The sequence below is a fragment of the Vanellus vanellus genome, assembly GCF_965231255.1.
Source record: "Vanellus vanellus genome assembly, chromosome: 1".
NCBI lineage: Eukaryota > Metazoa > Chordata > Aves > Charadriiformes > Charadriidae > Vanellus > Vanellus vanellus.
The window spans coordinates 40894998-40913276 of NC_138905.1; the positions used below are offsets into that span (position 1 = coordinate 40894998).

General features: G+C 40.6%; 1 protein-coding gene across 1 annotated transcript in view; it reads left to right on the forward strand.

Annotated features, from left to right (window-relative positions):
- Positions 1-7973: 7973 nt before the first annotated feature.
- Positions 7974-18279, forward strand: part of LGR5 (leucine rich repeat containing G protein-coupled receptor 5) — a gene marked incomplete at both ends in the record, with an annotated part of 93222 nt that continues 82916 nt past the window's right edge. The window contains one exon of the mRNA XM_082482270.1: positions 7974-8185. Coding sequence (XP_082338396.1) covers positions 7974-8185 — 212 coding nt within the window. The remainder of the gene's footprint in view (positions 8186-18279) is intronic.

Sequence of the window (18279 nt, forward strand, 5' to 3'; positions counted from 1 at the left end):
TTGAAAGTAATTATTTTTCAATACAATGCATTGCTTTCTCTTTTCGTCATTTTCTTTCTCTTTTTATATTTTAAATTCCATCTGTTTTTACCATAGTTCACAGAAATATTTCAGAGAAAAATTTAACTTGACCAAATGCTGCTTTCTATACCACTGCTGCTTCTGACAGATTCCAAGTGGCATTAGACCAAAATGATTAGTACTGATTTACTTTCAACCTTCCGTTTCACCTATCTCAGGGGCTTATATATTAAGCCAAATGTAGACCAAAAAAATGTACATAAACAGAATATGCTAAGCCTGGGCTTTTCGTATTAGTCCTTGTTTGCCAAAGTTTCCTCTTTCCTGCATGTAACTTCTCAGGGTTCTGCTCTACTCTAGCAGCAACTCTAATCATAATCAATATAAGGATACTTTTGCATAGCAACCTTGAGTTAACTATCCATAAATACATAAAATAATTAATATAAGTGCTTTGAACCACCTTCTGGAGGAGTCTATTACTCTTAATCAGCTTCAGAGAGATGCCTGGGAGATTAAATTTGGGTGGTATGAACACCCTCTCCTCATCTCCTACTGTCTCCATTAATTACTAAAGAAAAGTAGCCAAACCCTCAGAGGCCTGAGTTATTAACAGAAATAAATATATTGGCTTCTGTGAAACTGTACTAATTTTGTATTGCTGACAATCTTGCCTTTTCAGCTACTGCAACAAAATGAACCTTACTCTGGATTTGCAAGAGTTTAACAGATCTGAACCAGGTCTATAAACTACAAATTTGAATTTCTTTCAGACACTGTCTTAAAAAGAAAGTCCTGTGGCAACCACGTGTTTGGAAATTTCAGTGCTAATGACAGCAATTGAAGGGATATTCAAACCATCCAGCATGGGCAACTATATTAGCCTTGTAAGAGGCTCTGAGGCTCCCTGTGTGATCTCAATGGACAGAGGTAAGAGTAAGAGCCAGGGGCCAGCAAGTGCCTTCTGCAGGTACCTTTTTGTCTTCAGTGATGACAGATGAAGCTAAACAATGCAACACCCTGCTCCCCACTTCTGTAAAGAAGTTACATGCCATGGGTCTATGCTGACACTCTATTAAGGCGGGGTTTATAAATATAAAACTCTTTCAAATAAATTGCTTGGCTTAAAGGCAAACACATCCCAAAATAAACGTGTCTGCCCTACAGTCAGCTAACCAGCCTTGCCAAGGAACAGAAGAGCAACCCAATGCTTGTTACAAACATGTTAATGTTATATAAGGCCCTGATTCTGACGTTCAGTCCAGGTACATATCTCTGTATCTTTCAAAAACATTTAATGAAAATACATAGCAATTCACAGATTATTAACGCTATCAGGGGCAGTGTTTGTAGAAGAAAGGGCATAGAAATGTCAGAGTTGTGTATTTCAACTGGTTGAATTTATTGCCAGTACCAAGACTTGTCTTTTTCTCTTGCAAGTTTTTTGTGGTCCACCTTCCTTCCCCTTCTTTGTAATAACCTCCCTGTCATGCCCCTGCTCTAAACTTCCTATTAGTTCTGAGTATCCCCATTGTCTTTTTTTTCAAATACAAGGGCTCCTCCAACCCACCCACTCTTATCTTCCTATAAATACCTGTGCTGCAATCATTCTTCCTCTCTTTGCTCCATGCTCCCCTGCATAAGGCTCCTTCTACCATCAGCTCCTCAGCACCTTTAGGCATACAATCCCACTTTTCCTTCCTGCTGGTTGCTCTGTCCAAATTCTCGACCAGTTCCCTTCCTCCACCTACAGCAGGGGCCCTGCATCATTGACAGCTGTACAGAAGAACGAGCATTTCTTCTACCTCTTTGTAAGCATTCAACATTTCCTGTGTGACTGGCAGGCTCTGGTGGAAGCTTTCTACATGTGTTGAAGGTCATAGACTTACATTTTGCTCCTTCCCTCCCATTGTCTCATTTTGCGTTACCGAAGATGGGACTGCATCACCTTCAAAGAGTCAACAGAGATGGGTAATGTATCTTTCCAGTTAATCACCATGGTACAAAGTGAGGATGAAGCATGTGAGCCATGGATACATGGACACTTCAACATCTGATCTGATTAAGTAAGTACTGAAAAGCTTTGTTGATTAATTTTGCACTGGGCGATATGCAAATAGTTTTCAAAAACTTCTTAAAAAATGAAGTCCTATAAGGTATTCCTGTCAAGAATAGGAAAAGCACTGCCATCACAGTGATAGAGGTGTTTGAAATGTTTTGGTCTTACTCATTAATGAAAAATTCTTGACTTCCGTCTCTACAAAGAAATCTTCTTTTTCTGTACTTACACTTCAGAAGCCAAGTACACAGAGACAGAAATAAAAATACAGACCTCTCCCCCCTTCTAGAGAGGAATTTACAGGAAAACAAGGTATTACACCACATCTAAAGCCTTCCTACAATTTGTCACAATTAAGTGCTTCTTTCTTAGATACATTTCTTCCTTTTGCATGGCAGCTGATCCCAAAATGACTAAAACTATTACAGCCACCACAAAAAAGAAAAAGAATAAAAAAAACCATTATTGTGACCTCCTTCAAACAACTACAAAACAATGTAATCGCTCATTATACAGTATCATGCAAATACACTGCAAAAACCACAGGAGCCCCAGGGTGTTTGCCACACAGACACAGTGAGAGAAGGAAGGATGAAAAGAATTGGACAGAATTTCTGTATGAGCTGCTAAATTAAGAAATGACTCTACGCATGCACATGGTATGTATCGACTCTTGTCTTTTACCCAGAGAAGAATGCAGATCACCACAGCACGTAGAGGACACAGAAATACATCATGCATCTCCACACACAACACATATTCAAAGGTTTTATGTTTTACAAGTGTTAAGGAAAAAAAAACCCTGCAGCCCTCCATGAACTGGAGTTAACTTCCTCACAGATGTGGAGGTATTGACTTTCCATGGGAATGCGAACTTGTGTTGCAGTAAGTGAACGATATTTTGGAGACCTTCCTCAAAGTCCCACTGACAAGCACCACAGAATGCAACACTTTCTGAACTTACTACTGTGCTATAATGCATAGTAATGAATTTAAATGTTTAGCTCTGACACCTTGTATTATATGGAAAAAGTAGCTATTGATTACTTTTGTGGGATGAGAAAGTAGAGTTCCAAGACTGTGCAATTCAGGACACGGTCGAAGGGATTCATCCATCACAACATCTCCTTCCAAAATTCACATCCTTCTGTCAGTCTATTCTGAGAAAGACTTGAGCCCATTTGCCATTTGGGTTCAAACCTACTATGTGTTTTTCTGCACGTGTCAAAACAGGACAAATCAGTTCAGAGACATGTTGCAATGACTTACTATCAGAAGGCACAGCTAAGACTACAATATAAACACCTGACTAGAGGAAGGCTATAGTCGATTTGACCTGCCTTGCTGCCACACTCCCATGTGTCACGGTTCTTAAGAAACTGTATCGTAACTGTTGATATGATTCTCTAGGGGTACATGTAAGACAAGCTTTGAATGGGCAGTTACATATAGCTTGTGAAAATAGACTGATGAGCCAGAAAGAGAGCTCTTGTCTGTTTTCAACTAATTGTTCTCATAAAAGGTATTACTCCTTATCTAATGCCTTACCATTCCTCATGTACCCTTAGACATAGCTTATATGTTCTCCTCTTTCTTCTTTTGGATTTACATATAAGGATAAGGTAACAGATCAGTAAATGTTAGAGTTTAAAAGCATCATTTAAAGTAGTTTTTAAAGCACATTGTTCCTATGTTGGTGAAATAGCCAATTAAGGCTTTTGCAGCCTGGCCGCAATTCCCTAAATGATGTCACATCCATCTCAACTCAAAATAATAGCTTTTCTTCATATAGCTTATTTCCACATCTTCACTCTAACACATGGGTTTTATTTCCTAAACAGAGAATTACTGTAATGGTCAGCTTTCATTACCCCCAAACAAACATTCACTATATCTGCATCCTATGTATTCATATTTTTTCCTTGTTTCTTTTCCCCAATGCCTAGCTAGTAAAATGTGCCTGGGTAATCCTGACTTTTCCACTAATGTTCCATGCTTTACTATCAGATATTTCCAGACTAAAAATAATGTTCATGTCAGCATTTGCTTCAAAAATATATGGATAAGTCAACTGTCGCTGTATGAATTGCAACAGTAATAATAATACTGCTTTTCTGTTTTCATTCCTTTTTCCCATCAGCGACTTGATGATTGAAGAATACTTTATGTGAATCCAAGTAACTCCTTACCTGTCAAATGTTTGATCTTGGTCCTACCATCACACTAACTACAGAACTGTAGAGGGAAGAGTGCAGCTAGGTGGCAGTGTGCCAAATAAAAGAATCAATATAAAAAAATTATTTCTAAAGATACGTGACATAGAATGCCTTAAGTAGCATGAAAACCTGGAGAAAAACAAGTTGATGTCATATAATCCATAATATTATTGGGATTGACAGGCTGTAGCTGTGTGGTAAATTGGGCCAGGGTAATTAAAACTCCTGTATTTCTTTCTGGTTCTGGGAGTGACTCTGACTTAACCATCCTACATTTCGGGTACCAGCATTTATGACTATGTAAAACAGAAATAGCGCTATCTGCATCAGTCTGAAGGACATTGCATGGCTTCATAAAGTGATGTAAATACATGCATTAGCTTAAGATCCTCAGTGAACCATGATGCAAATGAACATGAACAGGTAAGTATGGAATCAAATGAACACAGTACATAAATAGCCACCTGATGTACATATAAAAACCCTATATAGTGACAAATCTTAAAAGACATGCACTGTTCTCCAGGGCTAGCCAGAATAAAAAGACAAATCAGATGTCCTGCAAAGAGAAAAGAATCCTTCTGCACAGATCACTGGGCAGTCGCAGTACTGCTCTACAGTGGCACAGCCTAAGGGCTAGCAGAGCTTCACACTTGCCTAATGAACCTTTTCAATGTAATGCCTTCAACACATCCAATGAAGAATTTCTTCCCCGATGGAAGAAAAAGAAATCCCACTCTGCTTTATTTTCTCGCCTAACCACACGGCTCTACTGTCTTCTAGGAACTTAACCTTCATCCATAGACAGGAAAAGGAAAAACAAGCTACATTCAACTGTGAACTTGTCCTTTGCTGCTGTGCTTTTTACTTTGGTGCTGCATTGGACTTGCCTTAATATTTAAGCACTAGCTGCTACCTTTGCTAGTGCAGGATCTGTTAACATTTCTTCTTTAAACTCCATTTCTGCTGGGATGACTGAACATTTCAGGATTCAGCATAAACTTCCATTGTTAAATGCTTTAGCCACACTCTTTTTTAAAATCAATTCATCCAGCTTACAAAACAGAAATAGTGACTATTTTGGATACCCAATTTTCTTTTTACAGTCCTGTATTTTAAAATCGGATTTCACATAAAGTCTAAAATCTGTCATGCTGTAAGTAATGATCTTACATGTTAAATATCTATCTGCTGTGCCTTCTTGAATATGAATTGGTATGCTTTTTCTGTGCTAACAATACACAATGTATCATTTTATTTATTCGTAGGTAACATTCCATTAAGATATCTTTTATACTGATACACTTTAGGCTGGAGGGTCATCACATTATATTTCATTTTCAGAAGATAGGTTTTTTTTGTTTGAGTATCAGGAAGACAGAAAGAGATTTGAGAGAGCACTCTGCTGAGATCCCTAAAGGGTTTGTTTACTACCTTGACGAAAGCTGAAGACCACTGATGGCTGTACCATGGATGTCACTCCAAGTCACCAGGACATTATGCTGAGATGTCAGAACGTGCAGGAAATCTTACAGTCCCAATGGCCTTTTGGAGCAGTAACAGCACCTCCCAGAGATGTTACCAAACTGACACGTTTTTCCTTTTCTCTTTATGGAGAACCAGAGACCTATGAGAAACATGAAAAGGAAATAACTGTACAGCCTAATTTAAATGTACAAAGGTAGGAATTACCCATATCCATTACTATCAAATCCTTTTAATCTTCAAGCTACTATTTTTTTAAAAAATCTTCAAGTAAAATTGAACAGAAGTACATTAAATATTTCAAAGAAAGTCATTAACTGAACAAATGTATTCATGCAAAATAAACAACACTCAAAGGAGGATTTTTGCAGCTTAACCCTCAATGCTAATTAATCTATGTCTAACTTCAGATATCTTATGCAAGCTGACCAAATCTTCAACAGAAAATGAACAAACAGTATACATTTTGCTTTCTAGAACAAACAAAATATGTGTGTAATGGCCTCAGGTTATATAAATACTATTTCACTACAGTTATGAAAAATATTTGTTAACTACAACTATTATGATGTCTTTAATATCCCATGGTACAGATGCCTAATAGAAACTATTTCACCCTAGAAGAAAATAAAGTATTCACAGTTTATCACGTCTGTAGCATGTACCTATTCAGCACAGCACAAAACTTCTTAAAAACAATGAAATTCAGTGATGAAAGTATTGCTGCTCCACAGTGACATTAGACATGGGTAAGAAACAGTCAGAAGCTTTGGGGGGAACAGGTCTCCTGGACAGATATCATGATACATAACGAAAACTCTGCTTCCTGCAGAATTTTTCTCCTCAGCCATTTCTTCCAGACAATCTATGCTTTTAACCATTGTTTTTATTAGCTTAGGATAAGGTGATGCTTGGGGAAAAGCTTTCCAGCAGCCCCATAGGCCTAGATTTACAAAACATTCTCGTTTGTCTAACCAGACAGACAGCAGATTCCTTTTTTATTATTTTAAATAAAGCACTTGAGCTCCAGCGCAAGATCCTTCTGCAGCTCAGATTACATCAAACGATGGTCCAGAGGTGGGAAGAGGGATTATAAACTGGGTAGAATACAAAAGCATGTATTTTGCCGGGCCTTTTCATTAGGCTCTCATTCCAGACTTAATTGTAGATTCAAAGACAGAGCAGCAGAAAACCTTTAACTAATGCTGTCCAACGCATACCGAGTAGCCTGACCAACTCTTTAGTCACCAGTCTAAACAGGAATTGGGCTGGGACCGGGTTATTAAAACTGGGAGCCAGTCTCAAGCCTGGAGCTTGCAGTCAACTTCGTTCGCACCGAGAACTGATTTGGACGGGTGGGTGTGTGTGTGTGTGTGTGTCAAAAAAATTGCCATCCTCACCTTTCCCTCACCAATGGCTCTGGCATACCCAGGCAGAGAAGAGTAGCCCGACGGCCACTTTCCGCACAACCTGAGGAGCAGAAACCTCTGGCGAGAAGCTGGCTGGGGGGACAGCTCAAGAGGTCTCCTCTGGCGGGCTCCTGCGAAGCCGGTTTCCCCTGGGGGGAAGGGGGGGTGGGGGGGAGAAGGAAGAATAAGGAGTCTCTGCCGCCCGCCCCGCTGCCTTCCAGAAACGTCCACCGCGCGCGCCCCTTCCCTGAGGGGAGATCACCGCCCTGAAGGGAAATCACTTCCATGAGGGAACACTCTCGCCCTAAGGGGAGATCACCTCTGTGAGGGGAGATCACCGCCCGGAGGAGAGATCACCTCTGTGAGGGGAGATCACTGCCATGAGACGAGCCCCGAGGCGCGGCAGTCGCGGGCCCGGCGGGCGGGCGGGCGGGGAGGCGGGAGCCGGGGGGGATCCCCCCCCCCCCGCCTCCCGCCTCCCCGCCCGCCCGCCGGGTCCGCGGCCGCCCCCGCCCGCCCGCTCGTACGGCGGCGCGGGCAGGGCCCGCCGCGCTACGGCGGGCAAGGCTGGGGCGGCGTCAGCGGGCGCGCAGTGCCGGCTCCAGGGCTTTAAAGCAGCGTGTAAGCTGAGATGCTACCACAGACAGCGGCGCGGCGGCGGCGGCCGCAGCAGCAGCTCCCCGAGCCCAGGCGGGCGCCCGCTTTCCCCCCCCCGCCGTGCCGTGCCGCGCCGCGGGGCATGAGAGCGGCCGCCCCGCGGCTCTAGGTACCCCCCCGGGCCCCATGGCGATGTCGCGCTCTGCCCGCGCTTTTCTTCTTCTTCTCCTCTTCTGCCTGCCGGGACTACGGCGGGGGGCGCGGGGCGGCGGGCAGCGCCCGCGGGGCTGCCCGGCGCCGTGCCGCTGCGAGCAGGAGGGCATGCTCGTCCGCGCCGACTGCTCCGACTTGGGGCTCACGGCCGTGCCCGCCAACCTCAGCGTCTTCACCTCCTACCTGTAAGTGCGGGGCAACCGGGGGAGGGGGGGCACCGGCGGGCCGGCAGCGGCGGGGCGGCCCCGCGGGAGGACCCGGGCCGGCCCCCGGCGGTGACAGGAGGCGCGGCGGGGCCGGTGCGTGGCCGCGCCGCTGCCTATAGAAAACACCCGACTTCAAATAAGTTTCTAATCGCTTTTTAATCAGCGGGCGGGTTGTAAAGCGTTTATAGGTATCTCGCTATCTCGGTGCCCGGTCCGGCGCCCGGAGGATGGCTGTGTGATGTGCCGTTTAGAGGGTAATTAAAAGCGATTGCAACAGCAGAAACTCGATTTGATCTGCAGGGACGTTATCTTCACCTTTGCTTCCCGGGACAGGGCTTTGAACTGCGGTTGCTGCTGATTTAATCTTTAACAGATCTCCTCTCGGGTCGAGCAAAGGCGATAAATAAAAGCGAGCTGCCGGGAGGCGGGCAGTGCCGGCAGAGCGGTGCGGTGCCCGGGCGGCCCCGCGCTGCCGCCGCGGCGGGCAGGTGGCTTGTGTGTGCCCCGAGCCGCTGCCCCCAAAAGGACCCGCCTGACCGGGCATATCCACCACCCCACCACTCCCCTCCTTCCCTTCCACCGGGCCGGGCTGCGGTGCTCGGAATCTCTTCTGCATCTCCGGCGCGCTGAATCACGGCGTGTAGGGACAGAGGCGGTGAGAACGGAGAAACTTTGTATTAACAAAAACAAACAAACAAACAAAAAAATCCCCATCCTAAACCGTGAGGAAACTTTTTCTTCGTGTCCCCTTCTTTTTGGCAGAAGGGTCGTCCTTTAGCCTCTCTTGATTTTGTGTCGGTGCATTAAAAGTGTTGTTTAAGTGCCTTCCTTGCTGATTTCATACAGTTCTTTGTGGTTGCATGTCCAGTAGCTTGTTAATTTCATACTTATCCTCCATATCCAGCATACAGTATGTCAGTTTCTGAATGTGTTTGTCCATCTGTATATTTTGACGTGCCGTTGACATGCTTGCTACTATGGTTACTGTAAAGATGCTTTCACAGTATTGTGTGTCTGAGGTGTGAAAGTGATAATTCTGAGCTCACTTCTCTGTTCATACCATACTTCAAAGGACATAAAACATATGTTGCACCTGAGAAAGTAGATGAAACTAAATTAGAAGTGACCTTTCTACGAGAAATATAAACATGACAACATAGGCAAGGTAGAAATGAAGTGCAACCAATAAAATCTAAGCAGGGCTTAGTTTAGTGAAAATAGCAGTGGTTTAGAAAGAGGATGTGCCGCTGAAAGACTTTTCTAAACATTACGTATGTAAATACTGCTCTGAAATTTATCTTAATAAGGTCAGTTTTAGCTTACTTTATCATAAACATTTCAAAGTCAAAGCTATTAATAATGTTAAGAGGCAGGAGTTGGCATTACTGAATGACCATGTACAGTAGAGCAGAACTATATGTAATAAAGATACAGTCTTTAAGACACATACAAAGTCTGCCACTGGTTTCAAAAGTAGAAGGTCAGGATTTTGGGTATACTCAAGACAGATTTTTTTCTGGTGCTTTGGAAAGTCATAAGCAGAAAGATAGATAAAGGTGTAAAGGCATACTTAAGAAGGTGTAAAGGCATACTTAAGTTGTATGTACGCTGTGTCAAGAAGTAGATGCCCTAAATTCATGGTTGCTTGGAGGAGTGCTAAAACTGGAAAAACTTTAGAGAACCCACTGTTTGACTGTTTTATGAAGAAAAAGAGAACATAAACATGCATGATGATGTCAAAATACCACTGCTGTGGTCTTCTGCTGTTGAAAAGATACATACCTCCAGTAACCTGCTTCTCCGTAGTATTGTGATCTGGTCCACACTTTTGTTTTTAAATCCTCTTGTCCTTCAGCAAGGGAATGTCTTTCTCTAGTCAAGAATTCTGTGCTGTTCGGTAGCATACACCCTCAATTAAAAAGCCCCACTGTGGGACAGGCAGACTTTTAAACAACCAAGGCTGCATACACGCAGTATAACAGTGTAAAAGACATGCAGTATAACAGTATAAAAGACTGCTTCCTACACATAGGCAGCTATACTTACCCTTTTCCAGATTTACCAGGCTGTTATCCTTGGATTGATTAATTATTGCCTAATTATGCAGAGTTGTAGCTCCTGCCTGCCTTCTGTAAAGAACTGTCAAGTCTCATTTTCTGTAGATGGATAAGCAATGGCAAATTTTAAAACATGCCTGCTTGTTACAGAGATGTTTGCCTCCCTGAGCTTGGTAGAGGCCAACCAGATTTTCCTCGGGTTTTTTTTTTTTTTTTTTTCCCCAGAAAAACAGAAATGTCTTTTTGCGCTGTGACAATTTTAGTTCAGATTAAAGTGGGAGATAAAATCTATGTAGTCACATTGACTCTAGCAAAAACAAAAACCATCTTCTCTAGTCGATTCTGTTCTTGCACAGTAGACACATCTGGCCAAAAACAGTCTGCAGTACTACCTTGTGTTAAGTTTTGATTTTTAAAGTTGTTTTTTTCTAAATTTCTGTCATTTTTATGTTCTCTGGACACTTTCAAAGAAAAAGAAAAGAAACTTTCTTCGTGTGCACTGGAAATTGTGTTCTATGTTGGGACAAATGTGTACAGAGCATGATATATTATGGTGACTGAATTTTGCTTGTTTTTTATGATGGTGCTCTTGCAGCAGAGCTAAATGTAGTCTACAGATGGACCTGCTACACATTTCTGCATTCTCATTTATATTACCAGGCAGCAATTCTTGCTTCCCATCAAATATCTTTTTATTTATGATTATGTGTCTGCTGCCATGAACTGTTGGACTTTTAAAGAACAGACAAGGAGAATCCAGGAGTTTCTTTCCATTCCTTTTTCTTCATTTACTTGTAGGCTAACTAATGTACCCAATGTATTTAATGCAATTCCTTTTGATATAAATGTGAAATCCATGTGCTGATGAAGGGCAGCACTGAGTCTCTGTTTCAAATTAAGAACATGTCACTTCCCTATCAGTACACAGCGAAAAGAAGAAGCCAGGATCTACAGGTCTTTTGCACGTGGGATCCTCATTAATTCTCAAACCAAGCCTGTGAGTTAGTGAAATATTGTTACCATTTACTGTGATGTGGAAAACTGAGGCAAAGAAGGAAGGGCTTGCTCAAAGTTAGAGGTAAAGTTTATGACAAAGCCAGTAGTTAAAGCCAGAATGCCTTATCCCAACTCCGTTCTTCAACCACAGGCTCACCCTACTTCTCCTAAATAATTACTCATTAAAAATAGTGTAAAATTTGGCAATGCCTGTTCAAGAATATTTAGTATGACGAGTATATAAAAAAATCTGTTTCCATATCTCATGCGATGACAATATAGAAGATAGCCCTTAAGGTTTTGTAGGTTCTCTGTTATGTGCCTGGATAGCACAGAAAAGTAAACTCATTATAAGTTCCAGGGCTGTCTAACAGTTCAGATGCTGTCTTCTTTGTGATCAAAACCTCTCGATGATAAACTTAGTGGAATATTTTAAGTGGAATATTAAGTGGAATATTTTCATAATGTTACCATCTTAGATTGACATAGACATGCATACATACATGTATAAATATTGCAGCATATGGGATCTTGACTTTTGCATTACAGTTTACTTAATGAGTTATTTTGGGATACGTGTTATTTGCATTAAAATGTTTCATTTTGAGTACATTGTAAATATGCATAGTAACATTTGGGAAAACATGATTTGTAGAATTTTTAATTCTACAGAAATAATTTATTAAGAAAAAATACTTCTCAAAACTATGATAACATTGATAGTATTATAGTAAAACCTATGAAGAAGAAATCAATGCATATTTTAAGGTTCCTAACATATTAATCTTCAAATAAATTGTGGCCTTCTGCTTTGTTCATTGCCGTAATACTGTATTTGATGATAAATATTCCTATAGAGCACAGTCACAACTCTGTAGGGTATCTGAAAGTGTTTAAGACTACTAAACAGAAAAAAAAATAACAAAGAATTTGGGAGAAAAAAATTGTTTACTTTTAGAAGGTTAAAAAGTATTTTCCCAGAATTTAACTACACTTCTGAAATAAGAAAGATAGTTGTTTCTGTGTCAGGAGTACTCAAAAACATTAAGACCAACTTTTGGGGGTAAATTTGCACTATTTTAGTCATTCTGATCTCAGTGCAAACTCAAGTCTTGTCTGCATCTTCATCTAAGGTATATTGGTAATGACCATAGTTTTTTCGAAGATATCAAACAGCAAGGTATCTTCTTATGAAGAAGTAAGCTTTACAAGGTCTCTTAAAACTTCCAGATCCCTTGACAATATTTAGGTGTTAGGTAGTTAGTCTGCTTTTTGTTAGAAAGTACTTCTTTACATAGCTACAAACTTTATAAACCATTTTTGCACCTTTCGAGTAGAAATAAATTAAATGATTGCCATGTGATTTCAGTTAATAATCTGAGTCTTGTCCCACTTGAGGACGAAGGTAAATACAGGTTCTGGATTTAGAATTTAGTGTTAAAACCCCCTTTAGAAAAGAAAACAGGGCAAGTTCCTCTCTACTCGTGGCAATAGTAGTTATGCAAAGGTAAAATGTACACATAGATAAATTAGAGTTACATAAAAACTGAAGAAGTAACAAACTATTTAAAGTTCATGTTTGCCAGTTTTTGAGTGATTTGCTTTAAATTTCAAAACATTAGGTGTCAACTCAAAGTTAGTTTCTTTGTGAAAAATTTGGATTAAAAATGTGTTTTAAGAAGAGAATGTCACTCTTCCCACTTGAGAATGCAGTGCTAAAAATAACTCTTTACACTGCTTCCTAAAGAGCCTTGTGCTGCTCAGAAGGGGGGAAAAAGGCACTCACACGCTACCTCTCTCCTTTGTAACACTTGCTCTGTGGAAATGCTGCATATATTGACAGGGAAAGGGAAGCTGTCTTTAAGCTGGTAGAATATAAGGAGCTGGCAGGGTGAAGGCACCTTCAATTTGGTTTGGTATCTGAAGTGCATAGGACAATTGGCCGGGCAGAGGGAGCCTGACTCCAGCTGAGAACGCGTGCACTGGGCTGACCTTCCCAGTCAGCATGCCAGCGGAGATTAGACTTTCCTCAAAGTGCTCCCTTGTTAACCCAGTCTTTTCTCCGATGTCATTTGTCTTTCAGATGTTTAAAATTGCTACCAATTTTGCAGCAGTCCAGATTGCTTACTTTTATTCTGTTTGTTGGCCAAGATAATATTTCATCTGCATGCACTGCTTTCATAATTCTCTGTTGGTTATTTAAATGGTCTTGATTAATACAATTAATGATATTTTCCCTGACTTCCTTCCTTGAACTGTCCAGCAAATCTGATTCTTTTCCCAGTAAAAATCATGGTAAATAAGGTGTGGTTCCTTTGGCTCGAAGTACACTGACTGAGGGCAGAAATGATGTGGTGTTTTTGACATACCAAAACAGTTTTAGACTTCAGTTAGAAAAAAATACCCTAACGTCTTTAAAAAGAATGAGATGTGATCAAAGCATGCGTACTTCTCAGAGATTTAGCAATTCATGTGGCAAATCCTTATGCTCCATGCCCTGTACTGTTTACTGAGAAGACCTGAGAAACTTCTGTGCAATTTTACTGATGATCAGATGTGAGAAATTTAATGCCTGGAGAATTATAAGAAAAATAAATGCAGTTGGGGAGGGGTATGGGCCTGAAATGATGTTACTGTTACTTGTTGAATGAGTGCTATCCTCTTCTCTCTCTTGGAATCAAGGTTTAAATGAAAAATGCACAAAACTAAGACAATGAACAGCTTTGACTATAGATGACAGTAACTCTTGGTACCCCTTGTTTTTAGTGCTTGCCAAGACGCATGCTTTTTTTTTCCTAAAAGCCTAGGGAAAACAGCTTGGAATTTTTGAATTGGAGACCTTGGAATGAGTATTAAAATAGCAGAACCCAAGTAGAAATACCATCCTGGAGCGTCTTTGCCATTTAGATGAAAAAAAGCCCGTAAGCTGCTGCTCAGAGAGGCGTGATCACTCAAGCTGAGAGAGCAAAAAGCCGGCTAGTATTCTACTAGGCACCAGCAATACCTGGAACTCCAAACAAGAATAAAACGGGATAGCAGTGCTGATCCCCAGGAGCTGGTACAGTATGTCCCCATCTTGATAAGGCCTTTGCTAAAGCAGTGCATTCTGTATCGCCTTCCAGTTTTATTATTTTGCTATGTTTTACTAAGTTTTAGCTATAAGCTTTGGGGTTCACAGCACTAAGGTCCATCCTAGAAAGGACAAGTTGTATTTTCATGGCTAGACGCTGCTGCAGAAAATAATTATTCTGAAGCGTAGCGTTATCCAACAGTGATAATTATAATAATCAGCCACTCCCAAATTAAGATTTTATTGGTAACAAATGGGTTCTTAGTTTGGGCCCAATTGTATGATTTGGCTCCAGTCCTGCAAATACTTATCCAGATACTTTACTTTAGTGTTAACTTTGGGAGTTGGACTAGATGATCTCTAGAGGTCCGTTCCAACTCTGAAAATTCCGTGATTCCGTGTCAGGAATGGTTCCACTGAAATCACATGTGCAAATGTTTGTTGGATCAAGGTCTTGAATAATTCTAAAACAATTATCCCCTCTCCCAATTATCAACTCATTTGTGTGGAATAGTTTCACTAAGATGTTCTGCTACACTATCTCATTACACAGGCTAAAGCACTGTGTATATTATAAATTGTTTAAAAGCCTTTCTTTCAAAATTTTTCAAAATCTTATGTAAAATGAATATTTAGTTTAATCTGGAATGCACCGTCTTTCAACAGTATTGTTACATAATTGCAATTAAGTAATTTTAAGGACATGTTTTTGATAAAAAATGGCTAAAACTTTTTGCATTATAGTATAAAAGTATATTCCTTTTGTACAGGAGATACGATATTGTGTGCACGGAGATGCATGTGTATAGATAGGCTTTGGGCAAATTAAAAAAAAAGTATCTATCAGCCTAAAGCAGTACAAACAACTCTAGCTCCCACCACACAAAATCTCTCCCCTCATTTGCAGACACTTAAATAACTGCTTTCTTTTTTATTGAAAGTAACCATGCTTACTAATGTTACCAAGCTTAAGCACTCAAGTAATGCAGAAGTATTTGCTGGATTGGGACTTAATTTGTATAATCATTGTGTATAAACTTCACACTTTAAGTTCTACAAATTTTTTGTGCTTGTGTCATACAACTTTTCCCATGGAAAGTGTACAATAACTTGATGCTGGTATTTATGAAGTGAAGGTAGGCAGAAAAGTAAAGTTGGTGTTTAGTACTACTACTTCTCTATTCTCTTTGGGTTTTTTGCTGTTGGTTCCTTTACCAAACACTTCAGTCTGCTTTGCTTGAGGATGGAATAGTTACAGCGATGGTATTACACAGAAATAAAGCTTTCCTAGCCCTTGTTTCTGCAGCAGTAGGCGTCTTACAGTGCCAGATATACCATGTTCTGGATCCTGTGATAGTATAAATGCTAGTCTAAGTGAATGAGAGAGCAGATGTGAGATGATGTCAGCATTAAGGGAAGTGTAACTGCACTGATTTGGCATTCACTGAGTTTGTAAATGAGTCTCTGTGTACCCTGAGGGAAGAAGTAGGTCATAACTGGCAAAGGAAGCAAGTAAGATAAGACAAAGTTCTCTCTCACCCATCAACGAGTTACCTGTTCTGAACCACCTTGTTGAGCAACTTGCCTTTGGGTCTTTTATCCTTGATCAGTTTGGCATGGAGGCTGCCTCAGAAATTACACCTTTATCCTGTTGGTCTCACACATGATGAAGTTGCAATTATATTTGTGGCAGAGGGGCAGACCAAGTTGTCCAGTGTCCAAAAATGAGATTCATCCTTATGAGGGCATAGAAACCAAAGTTTCTTAAACACCATGGTTCACAGAGATTGCCATTTTGGAAGCATGAGGAAGGGGCAGGAACTGCTTCTGGGAACAGGGAGTATGATTAGATAGCTATAGTTGAGATTTAGGTGGCAAGACATTTGAGTTCTGCTCCTGGATACATACAAATTTAAGCAAATCATGCAACTTTTCTGTAGCCTTACTCTATATATGCAATGGCTGGGATAACTACCTACATCTGAGTTTGACTAATTTGGTAGTGCTAATGAGTGCTGGAGTTCTGTAGATTAAAAACACTTAATGAGGTGCTAATTATGAGTATGACGTGGTAAAATAAGGTGAAATCCTGAAGGGATTTCTTCTCTTCATAAGGATGTACATCTGCCTTTCAGTTTTGCTCATGGCTGTCTATGTGGGCTGAACTCTGTGATATATAAGATACTTATTGGAACAGGTGAAGTCTATGCAGGCGTCTGAAAGCAATATTTGACCTGCTGACAAGAAAATACAGGATCCATATGCTTGGTGCGATATGGAAGTATTGCCTGCACTTGTGCTGAAGTTGCGCAAAGGCAAGGATATGGAAGAGGGCCAAAAGAAGTGCAGGGTCAACCTTGTGACCTGACAAGGGTCTCAGGGAGTAAATTCCAGTCCTACAGTCTCCCTGCATAAAGCCTCACTATATTGATTTTAAACCTGCCACAGGCACACACAATTACAGGAAGATTAACAGAGAAGCAAAAAGTGCATTGTGAAGAGAGAGAAGGCAGGTAGCTTGGGAATCCATCTGTGTCAGTGCTATAGAGTAGTGAAATGTGGCTCTCATCAAGCAGCTCAACCAATTTTAAACCCTCAGGAGAAGTGGCAGTAATGCAAATCACAGTTTACATTTGTGCCTTGTGTCTGCAATAAGACTTTGTAGGGTATAGTTACGTTGGCATAGTTACTATCAGGAACGTTTGTGACTAACTGGCTCTAGTGGAAAGAGGTCTAAGTATATAGTTGTGGTGAAGAGTAAGGGTTTGCAGTACTGCTGCTGAGTGTTTTTAAAAATTGAGTGTGGGGCACTGTGGAAGAGTAATTGGTAGCAGAATAAGGGGTTCACATGGTGTTATTTAGCCTAGCACTGAAACAGGACAATGTGAAAGCTCATGATCTGAGAATAGGATCTGAGAAAGCTGTAAGTTCCTCAGCATATGGACACTTTGCGTTGCCTTTACCTGTTGCCTGTACATATGTGGAGTAGTGTGAACTGCCGAGTGCCAGAACTTTACTTCTTTCTGGCCAAGACAGAAGATGTGAAAAGAAAGGGCAGGACAACCATCTTGGAACGTCCTATCTGCCTGAAAGCCAGAGACAGTATGGAACATAGCTGAACACATTCTTGAAATCTTGAACTACATGTTTTTAGAATAAAGCAAATGCTTCCTGAATACTGATAAGGCGAAAAACTTTCATCTGGAATAGAAAAAGCCATTGTGTAGAAACAGATACATGTGGAAGAATATTGTAGCAAAAGTACTTCTTTGGTTATTTGGATGGAGTATTTAAAATAAATCATTATAGGGAATGGAGAAAAAAGACCCAGTGCCAGATTCAACTCTGCATGTCATTCCATGTGTGTAATTTAATAGACTTATGCCAAGAAAGACTTCAGGTAGTTTTTGCTCGGCTTACACTAATGGAACTAACTTAATTCTGTGGAATTGGTACTGCTTAAATAAATTTAATTTAAAAAATTTGAAGATTTTGGAAAAGCAGTAATTAATATAATTACAGTGAAGCATTCACTTCAGTTTTAATGCGCCAACTCTTGACAGAAAAGCTTCTAATATGCCATTACTGTGCATGGTTTCTGTCTTCCTGAAATAAATAAAAGTCAACATTTAAAAAAAAAATTTCAAGCCTACAGCCAAGTGTTCATTATTGCCTTGTTTGTTTGTGTCAGGATGTAGACTCTGGCAGGAGAGTTGTGTTGCGTTCTGTCAGAGAGTTGTGGTCAACTCTATAGGCTTTCCAGCAGTTTGAAGAAGTAGGGATTTTCTTTTGGTTTTCAGTCTTTTTGTTGTTGTTGTTGTTGACAACATTCAGTGAAAAGAGCAACAGGTTTTTTTTTTTGAGGATGCTTATACAGCACTGTGATACGTTCATTCCATTTATCATAGAGAAAGAACCATCGTACCAAATAGAGTTATCAAAATCACATT